The 19,885-nt window shown below is 55.2% G+C and overlaps 6 protein-coding genes across 6 annotated transcripts; 4 read left to right on the forward strand and 2 right to left on the reverse strand.

Moving 5' to 3' along the window:
• The first annotated feature begins 290 nt into the window (after positions 1 to 290).
• Positions 291 to 2,833, forward strand: L226DRAFT_540408 (uncharacterized protein). Its single transcript, XM_067681866.1, has 8 exons — positions 291 to 576; positions 939 to 1,129; positions 1,189 to 1,337; positions 1,409 to 1,498; positions 1,551 to 2,158; positions 2,215 to 2,329; positions 2,389 to 2,464; positions 2,519 to 2,833. The coding sequence occupies exons 1-8, from the start codon at positions 318 to 320 to the stop codon at positions 2,753 to 2,755; spliced, it is 1,725 nt and encodes a 574-aa protein (XP_067529340.1). The 5' UTR covers positions 291 to 317; the 3' UTR covers positions 2,756 to 2,833.
• A 153-nt stretch (positions 2,834 to 2,986) lies between these two features.
• L226DRAFT_432672 (uncharacterized protein) lies at positions 2,987 to 3,544 on the reverse strand (the record flags this gene model as incomplete). The annotated part of the gene is made up of 1 exon (XM_067674718.1): positions 2,987 to 3,544. A coding segment is annotated over one exon (558 nt), but the record flags the coding sequence as incomplete, so codon positions are not given.
• Positions 3,545 to 6,117: 2,573 nt separating this feature from the next.
• On the reverse strand, positions 6,118 to 7,251 carry L226DRAFT_540409 (Shwachman-Bodian-diamond syndrome protein). Its single transcript, XM_067681867.1, has 6 exons — positions 7,148 to 7,251; positions 7,039 to 7,090; positions 6,815 to 6,988; positions 6,558 to 6,758; positions 6,326 to 6,499; positions 6,118 to 6,265 (listed from the first exon to the last, which is right to left on the reverse strand). The coding sequence occupies exons 1-6, from the start codon at positions 7,177 to 7,179 to the stop codon at positions 6,152 to 6,154; spliced, it is 747 nt and encodes a 248-aa protein (XP_067529342.1). The 5' UTR covers positions 7,180 to 7,251; the 3' UTR covers positions 6,118 to 6,151.
• A 120-nt stretch (positions 7,252 to 7,371) lies between these two features.
• Positions 7,372 to 9,529, forward strand: L226DRAFT_540410 (BAR-domain-containing protein). Its single transcript, XM_067681868.1, has 8 exons — positions 7,372 to 7,521; positions 7,578 to 7,618; positions 7,699 to 8,072; positions 8,127 to 8,216; positions 8,435 to 8,568; positions 8,627 to 8,793; positions 8,853 to 9,272; positions 9,332 to 9,529. Exons 2-8 carry the CDS (start codon positions 7,609 to 7,611, stop codon positions 9,352 to 9,354), a joined length of 1,218 nt encoding a protein of 405 aa, XP_067529343.1. The 5' UTR covers positions 7,372 to 7,521; positions 7,578 to 7,608; the 3' UTR covers positions 9,355 to 9,529.
• A 2,131-nt stretch (positions 9,530 to 11,660) lies between these two features.
• On the forward strand, positions 11,661 to 17,228 carry L226DRAFT_472885 (P-loop containing nucleoside triphosphate hydrolase protein; the record flags this gene model as incomplete). Its single annotated transcript, XM_067676493.1, has 18 exons — positions 11,661 to 11,811; positions 11,869 to 12,053; positions 12,315 to 12,492; positions 12,548 to 12,670; positions 13,108 to 13,622; positions 13,682 to 14,039; positions 14,163 to 14,354; positions 14,408 to 14,565; positions 14,614 to 14,686; positions 14,744 to 14,875; positions 14,933 to 14,994; positions 15,047 to 15,257; positions 15,321 to 15,480; positions 15,681 to 16,304; positions 16,496 to 16,620; positions 16,676 to 16,765; positions 16,830 to 16,959; positions 17,081 to 17,228. The coding sequence occupies 18 exons, from the start codon at positions 11,661 to 11,663 to the stop codon at positions 17,226 to 17,228; spliced, it is 3,615 nt and encodes a 1,204-aa protein (XP_067529344.1).
• A 353-nt stretch (positions 17,229 to 17,581) lies between these two features.
• Positions 17,582 to 19,845, forward strand: L226DRAFT_495291 (uncharacterized protein). The gene is made up of 5 exons (XM_067677513.1): positions 17,582 to 17,832; positions 17,885 to 17,950; positions 18,010 to 18,038; positions 18,096 to 18,316; positions 18,369 to 19,845. Exons 2-5 carry the CDS (start codon positions 17,948 to 17,950, stop codon positions 19,499 to 19,501), a joined length of 1,386 nt encoding a protein of 461 aa, XP_067529345.1. The 5' UTR covers positions 17,582 to 17,832; positions 17,885 to 17,947; the 3' UTR covers positions 19,502 to 19,845.
• Positions 19,846 to 19,885: the final 40 nt, after the last annotated feature.

The raw sequence follows: 19,885 nt of genomic DNA on the forward strand, positions 1-19,885 counted from the left end.
GTATGGCCATGGTGGATTGCAGCAGAGCACCGCGGAGACGAAGAGAACTGTCTTGACGACAAAACAGATACGCTTCTCGCGTTTCTCGCAGCTCTTAGCGGGGAGAGCGCATGTTCTTTCGACGCGCGGGCAGCTGCACGTAGCGAGGAAGAAGCCAAAGATGATGAGGGCAACATGGTGGTCAACGACGAAGGTGCTGAGGCTCATGACACGGCCAAATGGCAGGCCTGAATTAGTCATCGCAGCGTGACATCATTCTGGGCCTTTCTGGCACGGTACTGGCGCCTACTCGCTCGTCGTCCACCACGACGAGCACCATGTCGGAGACGGTGAGCAGCCTGGTTGGGGCTGCGAGCACCGCGTCTTTCCTGTCTCTAAATGCAGCACTCTACCTTGGCTCATTGCTTGTATCTGCCTTTGCGCTATGGGGTGTCTACCGTCGGCCACGTCCACAACCCGCACTGCGTTCGGTGGCCATCCTCGTCCTCGGTGACATCGGCCGCAGCCCCCGCATGATGTACCATACCGAAAGCTTCGCGAACAACAACTTCCTAACGTATCTTATAGGCTACGGAGGTGAGTGCTGCTTGAAGCCGAATGAGAGTCGCGCGGAGGCTTCGAGTGTTTAGTGGTGGGCGAGGACGTGGATGCTCTGTACCGACCCTCAGGATATTTGGAGGCGAGCACATTGCGTAGGTGTGAGTGAGGAGGTCGTACCGTATGATCAACCGCGCATGTAGTCAAGGACCTCTGCCAGGTGCCGACACCTCCTGAGGACGACGGCAATTTGTATGGACAGACATCTTCAACGCATGCGAATGTCTATGTGGACATCCACTCGTGAGGTTATGAAGCTATCGCGTATGAATTTTCCCTTGATATGCGCAGCGTGCTCTCGGCAGTTGTCCGTACAAGTTGTTGACTGTTTCTCTCGCCAGGTTCTCAACCTATACCCTCATTATTGACGATTCCGCGTGTCAAAATCATGCACTTGACGGAACCCCCTCGCTACTTGTCATGGCTCCCGTTCATCATTGGAGGACCCCTGAAGGTGGTACGCCAGGTTGTGGAGCTTGTCTACACCCTTGCCGTCCGGATTCCACATCCTCCTGAATTCATCCTTGTACAAGTACGTCATGCTTGGGTTACAGTAGACTAACTGTTCGCGATGCTCACCTCGAGATTTAGAACCCACCCAGCATACCGACGCTTGCAGTTGTCTGGTTCGTGTCGAAGATGCGAGGTTGCAAAGTCATCATCGACTGGCATAACACTGGCTATAGCATCCTCGCACTAAGGCTTGGGTGGGATCACCCCTACGTCAAGATAGCCAAGTCGTGAGTCCACATGCCACAAGTTGACAACCTGGGTCTGCGCCACTTACACTAGGGCTGTGGCGTTCACGCAGGTTCGAAGGATATTTCGGAAGATGCGCTTATGCCCATCTAGCCGTTTCCAAGTCGATGCTATATTTCCTGGATACGGTATGGAAAGTACAGTATGTATCGTTCACACTAATGCGTCACAATGAGCTGACCTATTCCATGCAGAGGACATAAAGTAGTGCTGTACGACCGTCCTCCTGCCCGCTTTGGGCGAGCATCCCCTTCGCAGACACATGAGCTGTTTCTGCGCCTTCTCCCGGAGTTGTCTACACCGGCATCCGGCTTGTCGTCGTTTCTTCCTGCTTCAAACCCACCGTACTCCACACCTTTCACCTACATACCACCATCCACGCCGCCTTCTGCGGAAGGAACCGCGGGAGAAACCGCAGCTCCTGCGATCGATGTCGACCTAGGCTCCTTCGCTGAGAACGTCGCTATGCCTGCTCTCCGTCCGGACCGGCCAGCGCTTATTGTCTCTAGCACTTCCTGGACTCCGGATGAAGACTTCAGCATCCTACTCGATGCACTCAAGCGATATGAGCGGCTTGCACGGGAACGTGTAGAGGAACATAAAAAATCGGAGTGGTACCCGCTTATACCGAAGATACTGGTGATTATCACTGGAAAAGGCCCATTGCGCGACAAGTACATGCGAGAAGTCGAGCAGCTCCAGACGGGCCATGGAGGTGGCGAGGATGGTGAAGACGGCCCGTGGCGCTATGTCCGTTGTGTCAGCATGTGGCTCGAGGCGAGCGATTACCCTCTGCTGCTCGGTACGTGTATCGCATTTATGGACAGACATGCAGCGAAATGACGTGTGACCTGTTAGGTTCTGCGGACCTTGGCATATCGTTACATTGTAGCTCGTCGGGGTACGACCTTCCCATGAAAATCGTCGATATGTTCGGCTGCCGGCTGCCGGTGTGCGCGCTCAAGTATCTCTGGTATGTGAATCGGATGCACCATATGGGTCGCCTCTGCTGATGGTCTCAATTCCTCTCAGCCTGCATGAGTTGGTGAAGGATGGCGTGAACGGTTACGCGTTCGGCGATGCTGAAAAGCTTGCCAGCGACCTCCAGGCATGTCTATCCGCCCTACCGCGTGCGGCCTTGCAAACTAACGGCTACTTGCAGTTTCTACTAGCTGGGTTTCCCGAGTCATCAGAGGTTCTGTCCCAGCTGCGGAAGGCATTTGATGGTGGTGCGTCAGACGCTTCTAGTGATTCTGAAGAAGAAGAAGAAGAAGAAGAAGAAGAAGAAGAAGGAGACGATGAGGACGATAAGTGGGAATGGTGCACCTGGGAGGAAAATTGGAACCGCACCATGCGGCCACTCGTGCTGCATGACGTTGCTACCGAGGCGGACTTGTAAAATTCGTATCTCGTATCCATTACTGCAATATTCGTGTTCTTGTTTGCCCAATGTGAGATCGCTGCCTGCCCTGTCATACCAACGAGAATCAACGAGAACCCGACCTAGAAAGCGTCAGAATGAGCCTTCATTGTTCCATCAGGATTTGATTCTACACACCGACACTGGACCGCATGGTGGTAAATCCCCAACCTGAGATCTTCCGCTGACATATGCCACTCTATCTCGGTGCTACCACATTGACCCCGCGAAGGAGGCTTTCTTGCTGCTTGCGGGTTCGAAGCAATAGTTCGGGAGATCCATTGAAGGCAAGACGTCGATTGTCTCGTGCCGAACGTTAGGGATGTGCTCCGCAATCTCAGCCAGCTCTTCACCGTCTACATAGAAGTGCGGTGTGGTCTGCACGATGAGCGTGTCCAGGTAATCGTACTCGCGAGATGAGAGCTGGAGCAGGATCTTCTCCAGCGACAGCCTCGTGGAGGCCCCCGTGGTCACTGGCGCAGAATGTGAGTCTGGGGAATTGCAGAACCCATGTACCAGCCGCACGGTTTTGAGATGGGTGCTCTCGAAGGATAAGGCTGAGAGTCTAGGGAGAATGCGCAGGTTTGGTCGTGCTGGAGGGAACTCCGAGTGGTCGAGAACGACGGTCACGGTCTCCAAGGCAGGGAGGGAAGCCAGGACGGAGGAGATGGTGTCTATCCACCGTTTCGAGTATGAAACGGGAATGTTCATAATCCAGACCTCCCGTAAGCTCGACAAAGACCCCTTGTGAGCGATAACGCGGTGGAGATGTTGCTCCAAGACGTCGCAGACGCGACAAATACGAAAGGCGTTCGTCTCGCTGGAAACGCTCACAGAGAGCAGTAGTTCTGTATCGTCATCCTCGTCGTCGTCCTCGGCCCATCTGATGTGACAGCATATTGCCAGAAACGATGCCCCGCCTTGAGCGTACCGAGGAAGCAAGTCCTCGATAGGAAACTGCCGCAAAGGTATATATCTCGGTGATAGAACCTGCAGGGCGAGACCGCGACGGGGACACGATAAGACGGTGAGGTAGAATCTGATAATGGGCGTGGTCATGTCGTGGAAGGTGACACGCTTGAGACGCGGGAGATCGGCAGTCGGAGGGACACTCGCAGTGGCGGGGTTATTCATGCGATCGAACGTTGCGTTGACGAGATTCGGACAGGAACACAGGAAGGTCGCAACCTGCGCATGACACTTGTCGAGATGAAGCATGGACAAGGAGAGATGTGTGAGATTAGGCATGGTTCCTGAAACGAACGTCGAGATGTGTTGAAGATGAAGATACCGCAACTGGGGTGCCGTAGACAGGGGGATTTTGTTGTCCCCGTTCCACCGCGTATCGGCCGAATGGGTGAGAGACACAGCTCGCAGCTGAGGCCACGGAAGCTCAAAATAGTCATGTAGATATCGAGTTCGCTGGTCCATGTTCACCATGTGCAGCTCCTGCGCACGGAGATGCGTGAGGTCGAGGAGGCCGAGGGGTATGATTTCGTTCATGACGACGGTGAGGGGCAAATCCCCAGTTCTGGATATGAGTTGTTGTACCGTGGGCCCAAGGTACTTCGAATGGATATGACGCCATAAAAAGGGGTTGCCGAGTGCTACTGCGCGGAGCCGGTGGCATGTCTGGGAAATGGGGAATAGCATGAGGGTGTCCGATGCTGCAGAGCGCCAGACGGGTCGTAGATCCTCCTCAATGTCTTCGCGAAGGTCTGGTATGTACCCCATGATGTGGCCGAGTATTTCATTGGGTAAACGAATGAGAGGCCGCTGTGAGTTCCAGGGGCGCAAGAGGGCTGTTGCCGTCTCCAGCATGAGCTCGTGTAGGTCCCAGACCTATCACGAAGAACAGTAGATGAGGAAGACGCGTCTACGTGAGGATATAATCACCGACCATGTCGCTGCTGTACAAACGCCAAAGTAGTCAATTACAACCTCTCCTTATGGCTTGACCGGAGGAACGACTCACGGCATCTCGTCCGCATGCGCTTGAAGATGTTTCAGCATCGACACCACACTGGCCTTGATATCGATATGCTTGTCCATTACGAGAAGAATTTTGTGAACTTGCAGGATCGTCGATGGATCACCGGCACCTTCCAGTGACCACGAAACGGTAGTAGTGGCTCAAGCAATCAGTCCATTCAAGCGCTCGACGAGTCTCAGATATGTTCAGTGTTCACAGACGCTATCCGATCAAGTCGTACAAAATATTGCTTCGTCATTCATTTTTATCTACTGTCTCTCCTTCGCCCACCTTCTTGTACGCTGAGCCCTCGTTTGATGCCGCCTCGTCATCACGGTCGGAAGTCAAGGGTACATATTTGGAATACCGGAGTCTTCCTCCTCGTCAAAAGCGCAGGGGAGAGAGAGAACATGGTATGAACCGTCCGTCTCATCGCAAACAAGACAGCCAATCTTGTCGAATTCGAGCCCGGAGAGCGCGACTATGTGCTTCGCGACGGACGCGAGCAGTCGCTCCTTGCTCCACTCGCCGGTCCACCACGAAGCCTCATTCCAGACATCGACGAGGAGCGTGCCCCGTAGAAGGTCCGTCACCACGTATGGGCGGGGCAGCACGTTGTCGAGAGTGCAGTCGTAAGCATAGATGCGGGGCATGGGAATGGCCAATGATATCTAGACGCATACTGCGCTCTTGAAGCGCGTTCCAGGGACAGTGAGCGATTCGAAGGGCCCAGGAGACCCCATCGAAATTGCACTTCGTAGACGAGATTGAAGCTACCGTGTTTTGGGGGGGACGATGGTGCAAGAGAGATCTGCGGAGGTAGGAGGATAGGCATCGCATCTCTTTCGAGTTGCGACGAGGAGAGTGCGCATAGCGTCCATGTCGAGACTCTCGATGAGGGAGCGACCACAGCATCTTCGGAGTCGGATGGCGAGGGAGGCCTAGCAGTTTTCATGTGCGTAGAGTAATAAGAAGTGATCACGGGGCTGCTATGTATGATGGAAGACACCGACCCTGTTATATGTACACTGTTGGCGATGGCACCCGATGTGACTTACGAGCGCTGCACATATACGCTGGCAAAGACATAAGTTGCGCCCACAAAGTGTACGGCGTGATCACAAGTCACCGTACCTAATCCGCATTTGAATCCAGCATACAGCGATACAGTCTAAGTTCATGAGAACAACGTACCGTCTATAACACACGGCACATACTTGATGAGGGAAGTGCATGCGAACGATCATCTGGAAGCATCCAATGAGTCTGCTGTCACTAGCAGCGTTTGGATCAGCAGGGTGTCCGTAGATCTTGGAAAAAGAAGATATTGATACAGTCGTAGCAGTACAGTAAACAAGAGAGCTTCGTCCGAACCTTCATCCACTCTGTCTAGTGATCTACGCTTAACTCCCGGCAGTTGCAGCAAACGTCAAGGTTTCGAGACGGCCTCGTCCCTTGCACTCCTTCTGAAGGAGCTCGTTGATGACGCGGAATTGGCCCGGGTCAATGAGCATGACCTGCGGGAGAGCGAGCACGTTCAGCACCGGAACGGTTGAAGCGCATACAACGACACTTACGGCTTCCCATTCATCCGCTCCTTGACCATCCTTCTCCACGCTTTCCGCAGTCTCCAAGATCTTGGAACGCAATTTGTCGACGTCGGCAGCGGGGATAGTGACCTTGACACGCATCCGCGCGCGCTGTATGGGGAGTTTGGACTCGGTTTGTAGCAGCTTGATGCATTCCGATACCTGCAGGAATGGTGTGTATGAGCATCTGTGCACCAATAGCACTGACATTCGTACGCACTTGTGCTTTCGCAGTCTTCCCAGGCTTCACGCTGAATCCTGCCTCGGTCATGGCCTTGTCGATTACGCCGACAGGGTAAGGCCTCTGTGTCGCGGGGTCGACACACTTCTCGGCGACGAGCGTCGCGATCTCGCGCCGGACGGACGAAAGGTCGTGTTCGCGCTCCTTCTCTCCGACTTGTAGTTCTCCCTTCTTCAGGATCTAGTGAGGTAACTTCAGCGGGCCATTACCAAAGTGGACCAGACGTCCGGGTATACCTCCTTGACGATCGTATCTCTATCCGTTGTCCCAAAGGCCTTCTGAAGATCCTGGCTCTTGGCAACCTCTCCTTTTGATACGTTCATGAAGACATTGGCAATTTGAAGGACGTCATCGAGGTCGGTCTCTACACCGCTCCTGTATTCCTGCACCTTGTTCTTGTAGCACGCGATCTATGCAGAGATCAGCATGAAAACTGAGGCTCAGTAGTTGACCGTCATACCTCGAAGCGTTTTCCGCCCTTCTTCAGTCGTACGATCGAGACGTTCGTGAGCCTGGTATGAAAGGACGGTCAGCAGGGCTGCACGTCGGAAGTGTTGGATAAATCACACTTAATCTGGCCAGAGGGCTGTTGAATGACCATGATGTGCGATGTAAGCGATGTAGACGACGAGGTCGACGAGTAAGACGATGAGGTCGAGGCGAAAGGCAGCGCAGACTAAGGCGAGGCTCGGTGCCGCCAAGGATAGTCACTGCATAGCCGATGACAGCATCAATTTCCTTTTACGGTATACCGGCAATTGTGGGAGTGGCTGCGATCCAGCCAGACCTCCCCCTCCTCCACGTACCGCCTCCTCCGCGCTTTCTGCTTAGCTCTTTGACGGCATACGCGCGCATATAGCGAGACTCAGGAGCGACGAACAACCCGAAACCGAACGAGCACAGCGTCGACGAACATGAAGGGCATACAGAAGGCGTTCGCGCGGTATGTGCGCCATATGTTGTTACAGATATCCAAGAAACCCATGCGAAGCGACGCAGAACACCGCACATGCTAACCACGAAGGTTGGCATGTCCAAGAGTGCGTAACATCCACGTACTCATCGAACTAATCGACTGTTTGCCGACCATCAATATCTCGTACCATTTCCCGGCGTACAGAATCCGCCGACCCCGAGTTTGATGACTACCATCGCCGGTTCGAGTCGATAGAGAAGGCGACAGAGAAGCTGCTCAAGGACAGCAAGGCGTACACGGACGCGGTCACAAACCTCTTCACGAACGCCACGGAGTTCGCGCAGCACTTCTCCACCATCTTCCATCCGCTCGGCAGCGAGTATGGCCTCGACTCCAAGCATCCAGAGGCGGAACAAACGATCGCCTACGTCGACGTTTACGCGACGAACATGGAGGAGATGAAGGCATCCGTGGTACCGGAGCTGGAGCTGATCGAGAGCAGGATCGTCGGTCCTATCAAGGAGTTCCAGGGTATCCTGAAATCTATCCGGAAGAGTATCACCAAGCGGGAGCACAAGGTGCGTGTCCAGTCGCTGATCTACCCTTTTGGCTGGTGCTCAAGGCGCGTCAAGCTCATGGATTATGATCGCTTCAACAATTCCCTCACGAAACTCCGAGACAAGAAGGAGAAGTCACTAAACGACGAGAAGAACTTATTCAAGGTGCGTTTGCCGAAACACATATCCCATATCATCAGAACTTCCCCCCAAATCTGTATCTGCCTGGCTGCTTGTCACTGGATGTGTGCTATGGTTGTCGCACAAACTCATACTCGCTACCTGCGGGGTTCTCCTAATCTGCCGAAGCGAATGCGAGGCGTCTTTTCAGAGTCTTCATATCTATCCATTTGACCCTCTGTCACTGACCCTATCAATGATAGCTCGAACAAGACTTCGAGATCGCTTCGAACGAGTATGACTTCGTGAATAATGCGATGAAGAACGAACTGCCACGCTTCCTCGTCCAAGCCACGCAGTTCATCGATCCGCTCTTCCACTCGTTCTATTATATGCAGTGCGTCTGATTGATTCCGTCCGTCACCTCGCTGGATGCGCTGAATGTCGTCGGCCAGGCTCAATATATTTTACCTACTGCTGGAGAAGGTCAACACGTTTGCGGAAGGCAAGTATGACGTGTCCGTGCCCCCGGCACAGATCGCAAGCGACTTCGAGGACAGGCGCGGCGACGCCATGGAGCGCGTTGAAGCTCTCAACATCACCAAGCGCCTCATCTCCACCTGTACGTTGCGCGATTACGACGGCCTCAGCTCAACAACTGACGCATCTCATCGCACACAGCCCGGATGGTACAAGCCAACCGTTCTGTATCCGGCGGCGCGTCCTCTCTCGGGCGCTCTGCAACAGCCTCTTCCTCCTCCTCCGCAGCCAGCCGCTCGCCCTCTTCGTCCACGTTCAAGAAAGCGGCGCCCCCTCCGCCCTCTTCCCTTTCAGCCACCGCGGCGCCCCCACCCTACTCTCCTCCGACGCCAGGCTCTGGCTTCGGGTCTGCCGCAGCCAAGAAGGCACCGCCTCCTCCGCCGCTCAAGCCGAAGCCGAAGCCCGCAGCGCAGTACGTGGTGGCGCTGTACGATTTTGCCGCGCAGGCGGACGGCGACCTGGACTTCAAGGCTGGGGATCGCATCGAGGTCGTTGAGCGCACGGACAGCACGGAGGATTGGTGGACGGGCAAGCTGAACGGGCGGCAGGGCGTGTTCCCAGGTACGTGTGCATATGCAATTGCGACAGCGCGAACTTGCTCGGCTGATGGTTGGCGATAGGGAACTATGTACAGGAGGCTTGAGGTTCGTGTACCGGGTACTGGGTACCGAGGATTCGAAGATTTGAGCTTTTAGCTCGATGGGTAGTGTATAGGATCGTGACATCGGTGCGACGCATTCGATGGGGTATGAAGGTAAATAGAAGGGGCTTGTCACACGACTATTGGTTACCTTTAGGAATGCATCGCTTTTCTCCAATCGTTGCGTGCGCCCTCGCACGGCCGCGGCTCTGCATGCAGTTATAGTACGGCCAGCTTTTCACTCCTATTCGCTTAGAATGATCCAGCTCAAGGAATGCACACAGGCCAAGATACTTCGTCGGAACATTAAGCCTCGTAGACAGCACTGGTATTCAAGCTACCTTCGGCGGTGTTGCGACGGCACATTTCAGGCTCTCCAGTGTAGTGGGTTGAGAGCACGCGGCTGAGCGAGCACAAGTCAACAGCGCGAGACACTCGACGACCTCGATGACCAACCGGCGGATAAGATCATCATCCAGAGACCCCTCTGATGCGGCATTGCAAATGGAAGTAGGTCGTCCGTGGAGGCCTCATGACCATCCTTCCTGCATTGATGCAGGTCAGTGAACAGCAGTGGCGAGTCAACGACATGCGCGATGAGTGGCGTCCTCGGTGGCCCCGAGAGATTCCTTGGCGAGATCATCCCGCTACAGAAATGGAGGCTGGCTTGCCAGCCTCGGCCCTCAACCAGTGTGCAACAAGTTCAAGTTGACTGAGGTAGAGATCAGGACAAACCTACATAGCTTCAAGTTGCCAACCGGTAAGTAACTTCAAGACAACTCAATTTAGGTCGGATCAAATCGGAGCTTGACATGCCGAGCACTGCCACGAGAAATAGCCCGGTTCAGTTTAACCGTCACGGTACTTGGCCTCGAAACCAAAGGCGCATCTCGAGAATGTCCCTGTGCTCTGTACTGCACTCTCCAGGGACCACTTCTTTACTGTCTTCCCAGACTACGGTGCTTTTTCCTGATACATCTTCGCGACTGGAAACTAATCTTCGGGCCCAAAGCTTACATGCTTCGCAACGAGCATATCCATATCTTGGCTCGTGCGTCTTTCAGCCTGCTGGTAAGGGGGCGTTAAGAGCCCGGAAGACGTTGTTCCCGATGAAAGAGGCATCAATGCTTTGCGCTAGGTCAAGAAGCTGGTACGGGCGCATGAGTGATGCCACAGAGACGGTACGGTACGGAGATCAGGAACGGTGACCCGTGTCAACGCTAGGTAGGTTAGCATGGGGAACCCTGTCTCTGGTAGGAATGGCATATGCTCCAGGGAGAGATATTGAAGAGAGGGATGACGGTTCCGTTCGGATAACGGGATTCGAGACGACTTGTCCTTCCACTGTTTTAAGTCATAAGAAGAGTCTATTCTTTCAAATGTGAATGATTTCAGATAGCCAACGATGCAAGACACAAGCAAACGTTCACCAGCGCCTTCGAAGGGTGTATCGAAGGATGCCCTATAGGCTTCGTGCTCCTGAAGCACTGCGTACGCATGACGGGGCGTATGACATGTCGCACAATTGGAGCGTCATGAGGGACCACCACTCACTGCTTCATCTCCTCAATGTGTTGAACATGAGTCTCTAGGATACGGGATAACAACAGGTAACGTACGTCAAAGTGACTTCTACATTGTCCTGAATACTGTGCAGCAGATACTCGGCGGCGAGGCGGTTGGGAGAAGTACTTCGCAAGTCCTGGTCCATGAGACTGTCTTCCTGCAGTGATTCAACTTCGCAACGTCAAGGAGGAGGAAAGGAGAGGAACCGTTTTCGAGAGCGGGCAGCGGACGTCGTCTTTTCTTGGATGGAGAGGAGATGCTGTCATAACCGTAACATAAAAGCGCAAAATCTGCACACCAGTGACACTTTCCGGAAACGTTCCACCACGCCTGCATTTCTACCCAAATCACAATACATGATCGAGAGTAGGATACGCGTACGACAGTAATACTACGGGATGTGATGTCCCCAGCCTAGTCTCGTCGCAAGGTGGTCGCGACATCTGGCACCCAACCGACTAACAGACCAAACGAGAAGGATACTCTGCGTCTCCACGAGCGCCTGCAAGTCCCAGGAAGAGAATGGGAAGCAAGTGACTCTAAAGCAGAGACGGGATAAAAAGACATTGTGAGGAGACGCGGCGCCGCGGGGGCTGCTCATATACCCAGCCATGTTTGCTCGTGTTGTACTTGTGGCAGACGGGCGCTCACTCTGCAGTGTGCCATTGGCGCTTACACACTCGACTGGTACTCAACCCTACTCAACCGCGACTACCCTCCCCCGTTCTCTTCGTAACCCTCTCATGGCCTCTCAGACGACCGGCGAGGATGACTTTACACATCACATTGCAATACAGCTCTCAAGAGCTCTCAATCTCGTCAACCCGAATGACTTGCTTGCGCGGCGCGTCCAGGACATAGCGAAGACGAACACGGTGGACGGGTTCATTACAGGTGCGTCTTATATGCGATGAGTAGCACGTCTAGGGGTTTATTTTATGCGTGTACCAGCGGCGAAGTCTTTCGGCAAGTTCAAAGATTCCTTCCTCTCAGAACTCCATGCAGAGATTGTATCGCATGAGAAGCAGGAGGCCGCCGGGAGCGCATCCCAACCTATGCAAGGCATTGTGGTTCACGACAGCGATGTTCTTGAACCAGAACCTGTCCGTCAGGGTGGTTTGATGCGTAAAGACGCCGTGAGTGTACGAGCAGCTTACACCGGGGGCACCAGGCCAAGTGTTTGGAGATTACGCACATATATGGTGACCAAAGTTTGTCCGGAATACGACGCAATATCGTGCCACGCTCGGAATTGTGCTCATCGTATACGAGCCTGTCATACACCGTCATAGGCGACCTCTTATCACCATATGCTCAGTGTCCAACCACTTGAGACACAGACGGATGCCCCCGGTGTCACCGGAGCCACCAGACACTCATCAATACTATGTCCACAGAAACATACATTCCGTGCACCCGCAAAACCGCTTGCACCACCTACACCAAGGGCCTCGGTACTCGGGCTTGACAAGCTTGCTCAAGAGAAGCGCGCTGCTGCTGCTGCTAACGGAAACGGGGAGGGCAGTCGGAAAAGGGCGAGACTGGACGGAGATGGAGACGAACCAGTGTTTAAAGGTGCGTCTTGTTAGTGCTAGAGCTTGCAAAATTGATACCGATCCCCATCCACCAGTTCCGTCGCTACCTGTTTCGAGGTCATCTCATATGCGACAACGAGGGGAGGAGACGCCGTCACATCCAGGTGGACTGTCCGAGGTCGCTCGACAGAGGCTGGAGGAACGTAGGAAAACGAGAGGTACGTAAATTCACCAGAGTCAGATATACTACGGCATTTGTTCTGCGGACAGTCCGCCCAAATCCGCCACCTCTCGCCTTGTCATGGACGACATACCCACCTGTCGCTACCTATCATGCCTCAGTCCTCATTCCTGCCGCCCTTGATCTCGACGTGTCATCAAACTGGCCACCAATGCACACTACACGACCCATGCACGGTCGCCCAGCTGGTGAAAGCTCACGTGGTGGTGTGCTAGTGGGGCGCAGGCTAGTTGAATTGTAGGTGGGACTGTCGGGCTAAGTACTTCTTGGGCAGGCGGGAAGGCGGCGGACGCGTCATAGCACTGCTTTGCGGTCCTAAGGCTCGCCCGCCTTGGTGGATTGTCTGCCGGACAAACATCCTAGCCGTGAACCACGCACATATCCTATCTGTCATCCTCATGTATGCGCACACAGAGGGTATCACTGCCAAGAACGCGCCTCGAGAAGACGGTCCTCGCGGCCTTGGTGACTTCCAGCGACGACTAAACCGCGATCGCCCTCACGACAGAAGAGATCGCGACCGTCGTGACTGGGACGCGACACCCCGCTCCGAACGAAGTCGTCGCGGTGAGGACGCTCCCAGTGTCCGTATACCGAACGCATCATGGGACGCCACCCCTCGCCGGGCATCTTCTCCAGGGGGGTCCTCAGGGAACGTGCGCAACCGGAGGTGGGATGCCCCCACTCCTCGACGTGGTGCGTCTCCCGGATCAGACGATGGTGAGGGCGCGCTTGGACTGGATGCAAGGGAGTGGGAGGAAGAGCAGATCCGTCTCGACCGAGACTGGTACATGGGTGCGGAAGAGGGTGGCGTAGTGGGAGACGAAGAATACAATCCGCTGGCGCAGTACGACGACCTCGCGGCTGTCAAGGAAGAGCAGATGGCAAAGAAGCAAGTCAAGAAGATCTCCGCGCGACAAGCCCAATATGTGCGTATTCTCACTGTTCCTCATGATGCGCATATGCTCATGTTGTGACTGGCTATCAGAACGCAGACAACGACCTCTGGGAAGCGAACCGAATGCTCACATCAGGTGTCGCCACACGCAGACAGATTGATCTTGACTTTGAAGACGAGTCCGAGTCGACGGTGCACGTCATGGTGCACGATCTTAAGCCACCCTTCCTCGATGGTCGTACCGTTTTCACTAAGCAACTCGAGCCGATCAACCCGGTTCGTGATCCCACGAGCGACATGGCCATCTTCTCTCGCAAAGGCAGCGCACTTGTCAAGGAGAAGCGCGAACAAGCCGAGCGGGCAAAGGCGGCCGCGAAACTCGCTGCACTGGGTGGTACACAACTGGGTAACATCATGGGCGTCAAGGACGAGGAGGCCGAAGCCGAGGGTAAGTGCCATTCTTGTTGCGTATCGCGCGGTAGTTGGATTGGGCATTCACGTAGTCTCTGTTTCCTTGTGCTGCTCCCGTCATGCATTCGTTGTGTCGCGTGACGTGATGTGCGTTGTGTAGCTGTCGCGGAGGCCAAGGCCAAGACTGAGAAGGAGGAAGACTACAAGGGCGACTCGAAGTTCGCTTCACATCTGAAGACTGCGGCGGGTGTAAGTGTTTTTGCGCGTACGAGGACGCTCAAGGAGCAGAGGGAGTACCTGCCTGCGTTCGCGTGCCGCGAGGAGCTGATGAAGGTCATCCGGGAGAATCAAGGTGAGTCATGTTGTCGATGGTGTGTTCAGAATACTAGCTGATGTCACATCTAGTCATCGTCGTGGTTGGCGAGACTGGATCGGGAAAGACCACCCAGCTTGCCCAGTTCTTGTATGAGGACGGGTACTGTTCGTATGGGATCATTGGGTGCACGCAGCCTCGTCGTGTCGCTGCCATGTCCGTGGCGAAACGTGTCAGCGAGGAGATGGAGGTATGTTGTATCGTTCTTGCATACGACATAGTACTCAACTGTCATCAGTGCAAACTGGGCTCCACCGTGGGTTATGCTATCCGTTTCGAAGACTGTACGTCTCCAGAGACGAAGATCAAGTGTGAGTACTTTCTCGAACACTCGCCGCTCTCGGACGGTCCTGACTTGTGATATGCAGACATGACCGACGGTGTGCTCCTGCGTGAGTCGCTCAATGAAGGCGATCTGGATCGGTATAGCGTTATCATCCTTGATGAGGCGCATGAACGGTCCCTCAGTACCGACGTCCTCATGGGTCTCCTGCGGAAGAGTATGTGATCGCAATTCAGATGTATGTCACAAACGAATGCTGACTATATGCGCATAGTTCTGTCTCGCCGGAGAGATCTCAAGCTCATCGTCACTTCTGCGACGATGAATGCGGAGAAGGTACGTGTTTCCGGTGCTCGGAGCCGAAAACAATCACCAACCTGCGTCACAGTTCTCGGCCTTCTACGGCAACGCACCGATATTCACTATCCCTGGACGAACGTTCCCTGTCGAGATCTTCCACTCGAAGTCACCTTGCGAAGACTACGTCGATAGCGCCGTCAAGCAGGTCCTCCAGATCCATCTCTCGCTTCCTCCGGGCGATATCCTGGTATTCATGACCGGACAGGAGGATATCGAGGTGACATGCCAGGTCATCCAAGGTAAGCGCCTGTGCATGTCCGCTGCTCGGTGCACTACTAACAATGTCATGTGGTATCCTACAGAGCGCCTATCGCAGCTTGACGAACCTGCACCTCTGGCAGTTCTGCCCATTTACTCGCAGATGCCTGCCGACCTCCAGGCGAAGATCTTTGAACCCACGCCGGACGGCCGTCGGAAGGTCATTGTAGCTACGAACATCGCCGAGACTTCGCTCACCGGTACGTCTGTTCCGTCGCGTTCCTATCAGTCAAGTCTGACGTGAGGCGGCGTTATGCAGTCGACGGTATTCTCTTTGTCGTTGACGCTGGATACTCCAAGTTGAAGGTGTACAACCCGAAGGTCGGTATGGACGCCCTCCAGATCACACCCATCAGCCAGGCCAACGCCAATCAGCGGACGGGTCGTGCCGGCCGTACAGGAAGCGGATTCTGCTATCGCCTCTACACGGAAATGGCGTACCGGAACGAGATGTTCCCGAACAACATCCCCGAAATCCAACGTACGAATCTTGCGAATACGGTGCTCCTGCTCAAGTCCCTTGGCGTGAAGGACCTCCTCGAGTTCGATTTCATGGATCCGCCTCCACAGGCGAACATGCTCAACTCGATGTACCAGCTGTGGGTGCTCGGCGCGCTGGACAACGTCGGGGACCTGACGCCGAGCGGGCGCAAGATGAGCGAGTTCCCTATGGAGCCGAGCATGGCGAAGATGCTGATCCAGTCGGTCGAGTACAAGTGCTCGGCGGAGATGCTGACGATCGTGTCGATGCTGTCCGTCCCGAGCGTGTTCTACCGCCCGAAGGAGCGCATGGAGGAGTCGGACGCGGCGCGGGAGAAGTTCAACGTCCCGGAGAGCGACCATTTGACGCTGCTGAACGTGTTCAACCAGTGGAAGTCGCATGGGTACCGGGACGATTGGTGCTTGAGGCACTTTTTGCACCCGAAGCTGCTCAGGAAGGCGAGGGAGGTCAGGGCGCAGCTGGAGGATATCATGAAGTTCCAGAAGATGGAGATCATATCCGCGGGAACGGATTTCGACATCATCAGGTGAGTACCCGTCCGGTACCGTCGCGGTCCCTTCGTGCATAGAGATGTCCACGCTGCGACGCGAAGTCGATGCCGATGGTGCGGCGCGAGAGTGCTGTCGGCATCGTGTTGCGAGGCGTAGCTACTGTCGCGGAGTGTGGCATCCCTTGCAGAGGCTAGTATGTGTGATAGTTGTACTGACCACTCCGCAGGAAAGCGATCACGGCAGGCTACTTCCACCAAGCGGCCCGTGTGAAGGGTATTGGGGAGTTCGTAAACATTCGAACGGGCCTTCCCACCCACCTGCACCCTACCAGTGCCCTGTATGGGCTAGGCTGTGAGTGCCAGTTTTAGACATGCCGTTACTTGTGTCTCATGACAACGACATCCAGACACGCCGACGTACGTCGTGTACCACGAGCTGATCCTTACGTCGAAAGAGTATATGACGCAGGTCACCGCTGTCGATGCTTATTGGTTAGGTGCGGGATCTTCGCCGCTTCTCGTGGTATCGCCGTTGCTGAGAAAGATGCGGTGTTTTTGCAGCTGAGCTTGGGTCCGTGTTCTACTCTGTGAAGGAGAAGAACTTCGACGAGCGGGGTAACCGGCGCAAGGCTGACCGGGAGTTTTCCAAGAAGGCGGAGCTGGAGACGGAAATGGCACGCCAGCGCGAGGAGTGAGTGCTAGTCCTGCCTTGCGTCTTTATCCCCCTCCCTATCCCCTCACCCCACTCTTCTGCCGCGTGATTTCCTTCCTGACTTGCGGTGATCAATGGCTAATTTGCCTCGTATCGACAGGAGCGCGAAAAAGGCGCAAGAGGAGGCGTTGGCTACCAAGGCAGCGAGTGGGAGCTCGAAGATCATTGTTCCGGGGACACCGCGTCACACTGGAATTGGGGCAGGCTCGAGAGTGACGGCGACACCTCGCCGGCGGGTTGGTATATAGATCAGAATGCGTTTGGGTGCTCCGTTGTATTTTACTGTATGCTCCTTAGTGCACATAGCTACTATCAGGTTCTATCTGGACTCGGAGAAGCGCGTTCATCGCAGTGACCATATTCCCATTTTCCCCCAGTCTGCCTCAACGAAATTGGAGGTGAGTAAGCCATTTAAGCACGAGGCCTCCCACATCCTGCAGCTCAAGCTATACACGGCTTCATGTGGAGGGGGTTATGCGGCCCACCACTGTGGGCAGCGTGACGTGCTCAGTGTGACAGGGGCGATCAACGAGACCGTCACGCCAGATCGGGACAAGATCTCTTAACAGTAGTCGGCGCAGCCAACGAGAGGACGTCTTATACCCCGACTCCCACCTGTCTTGAAGCAGGTCTCTCTCCCACTCTCTCCCCGCTGTACTCCAGATTCCATCCTCCTGGAGGACCTCGAACATACACCTCTATCTGAGTTTACTCCCACTTCAACCGTGCCCCAACCGCCATTCCACGGACGAGCTACAGTCGGAAAACGCCGTGTCTACTCCGCGACAAACCTTGCTCCGCGAACGAACATATCCAGGCTCATCTGGGGCCAAGTGGGACCTCTAAATTATCGTGCGTGTTTCTGATGTCATTGTCGGCTTGTAGGAGGGTTGAAATGGGCAAGAAGACTCAGATCTGCGTTACCTACCGATAGTGGTCTATTGGGGCAGTGCGGATACCGTATTCGATGGTGCGTCTTCCCCGATGTTTCTACTGTGACTTCGAGCGCTGAGATAGGATCTCTAATAGGTGTTAGTAAACGATAAGAAGTTTGCGTGGTATGTTCTACCGTGTTAACCCCATGACATCTCCCCTTAAATCCCCGACTCGTTCAGTGAATCCTGTATTAAGGGTCACCGCTCTTCCGGGTGCCAGCACACTGACCGGCCGCTCTTTGAGGTCAAGAAGAAGGGCAGGCCTGTATCACAATGCGAAAAGTGCCGAGAACTCCGTAAGACGAAGCGGATGCACGGGAAGTGCACCTGCGCTACAACCTCGGCTGCTGGATCATCTGCGGAGGCGAAGGCAGCTGATGGATCCGCTCCGAAGGCGAAAGGTACGCCGACCTCGGTCCCGCCCTTAGCGTCACTTCTTGACACCCCGCCTAGCTCGGAGATTCAAGCCAATTGCTCCTGCGTTGCCCAACGGCTTGAAGGACGTTGGTACTCTTGATGCAGATGCTCGTGCCAATGTGTCTGTCAATCTCTGTCGGTGTGGTGGGAAGGACGCTACCATCTGCACCTGCGGTCATGAACGTGCAGCGCCGAAGATCTCGAAGAAGGTTATTGCCACGGACGGTCTGGCCACCCTTGCCCAGGCTGCCATGTTCTGCTGCGGAAGCGAATTCCCTTCGACAACAATTGACACGCCACGAGAACCCCCAGCATTGGCTGCGGCACCCACAGAGAGCGCATCTCGCAAACACACCCGGAGCTGTTGCTCGAGCTCCCCCAGCTCACGTCCGCCCTCCCCGAAGCCGAAACGCTCTAAGCACTGGTCCTCTTACGGTCACCCCGCCAGCCCGGCGCTTCCTCCCCTGTCGCTTCCTCAGACCCACGCTCCCAGTACGGCGCCGGTATTTCCTCCTATCGCCCCACTCGGGACGTCAGTATCCTTCGACGAGGCTGGTTGCTGTTGTGGGAGGGAGTGCGCTTGTCCAGGTTGCACAGTACACCGTGGCGCAGAACACGCCGCGAAGGACGTGGCCGACTGTACAGACGGCGAGTGCCGCACTTGCGTGGACCACGAGGGCGGCGTCGCTCTGCCCGAGCACGTCGTCGCGTACTCTCAAGGCCGCGGCTATGCGTCCTCGAGTGCAACTCCTCTCCCACCGCCGCTTAGCGCGAGATCATCATCCGCGTTGGTGGTGTCCGCCCCGAGCCCCAGCCCGAGGACGAGCCGCGACAGGAGACAAAGCGTCAGCTGCATCGACGCATTCTTCGCCACCGCTGCGTCCCTCCCCGCCCCACCTCCCGGCCGCCCGAAGCTGCTTGACCCGACGAACGTGCTCGTCTATCCCCGAGGTGTGCTCGCGGGCGACGCGGAGACGCGCTCGCTGTTCGGACTGGTCGAGGTGCCGAAGCTGCAGTGCAACTGTCCCGGGGGCTGTGGGTGTCCTGAGGGACAGTGCGGGTGCGGAGACGGATGCACTGGGTGCGGGTCTAGTCATGCGGAGGAGCAGGAGCCCGAGCCTGTACCGGAGCGGAGTACGCCCAAGGCTGGCAGCTGCTGCAGTGGATAGTGATGGCTGTCTGGAGCTTCGGTCTTGGGCTCTGGGACCTCTCTCCCCCTTCTCGGGGTGTTGTTGTAGGTGTATGCTGAAGTCGTGCTCTGTCATTCTTGGGTATTATTATGGATGTCTGTAGGCTGTTCTGTCTTGTTTTGCCGTTGATTAAAAGGATGTCGAGATCACTTCATAGCTTTGCAGCCCTGTTGTTGGGTGTTCATTGCGATAACCTTCGAGACTTTGTCATCAATTGTACAACGATACAGAGAGAAGACGTGATACTGTAGTTGTAATTCTCGGTCCATGTAACAGTACGTGAGATGGAGCGGTAGATATGATTGCGAAGTGCGAGTTGCGCCAAGCGTTCAAGCGTGCGGAAATCACCGAACCCGGGGGTCC

Source organism: Lentinus tigrinus, assembly GCF_003813185.1.
Source record: "Lentinus tigrinus ALCF2SS1-7 unplaced genomic scaffold L226scaffold_56, whole genome shotgun sequence".
Lineage (NCBI taxonomy): Eukaryota > Fungi > Basidiomycota > Agaricomycetes > Polyporales > Polyporaceae > Lentinus > Lentinus tigrinus.

Coding starts and splice junctions, on each gene's coding strand:
- L226DRAFT_540408 (XM_067681866.1), top strand. CDS start 318: ATGTCGGAGACGGTGAGCAGCCTGGTTGGGGCTGCGAGCACCGCGTCT. Junction 577..938: donor GTATCTTATAGGCTACGGAG/GTGAGTGCTGCT, acceptor TTCTCTCGCCAG/GTTCTCAACCTATACCCTCA. Junction 2,159..2,214: donor CGATTACCCTCTGCTGCTCG/GTACGTGTATCG, acceptor GTGACCTGTTAG/GTTCTGCGGACCTTGGCATA.
- L226DRAFT_540409 (XM_067681867.1), bottom strand. CDS start 7,179: ATGGTCATTCAACAGCCCTCTGGCCAGATTAA. Junction 7,091..7,147: donor CAGCCCTCTGGCCAGATTAA/GTGTGATTTATC, acceptor CTTTCATACCAG/GCTCACGAACGTCTCGATCG. Junction 6,500..6,557: donor GGAAGACTGCGAAAGCACAA/GTGCGTACGAAT, acceptor CCATTCCTGCAG/GTATCGGAATGCATCAAGCT.
- L226DRAFT_540410 (XM_067681868.1), top strand. Junction 8,569..8,626: donor CACTCGTTCTATTATATGCA/GTGCGTCTGATT, acceptor GTCGTCGGCCAG/GCTCAATATATTTTACCTAC. Junction 9,273..9,331: donor GCGGCAGGGCGTGTTCCCAG/GTACGTGTGCAT, acceptor GGTTGGCGATAG/GGAACTATGTACAGGAGGCT.
- L226DRAFT_495291 (XM_067677513.1), top strand. Junction 18,039..18,095: donor AACGATAAGAAGTTTGCGTG/GTATGTTCTACC, acceptor CGACTCGTTCAG/TGAATCCTGTATTAAGGGTC. Junction 18,317..18,368: donor ATCCGCTCCGAAGGCGAAAG/GTACGCCGACCT, acceptor CACCCCGCCTAG/CTCGGAGATTCAAGCCAATT.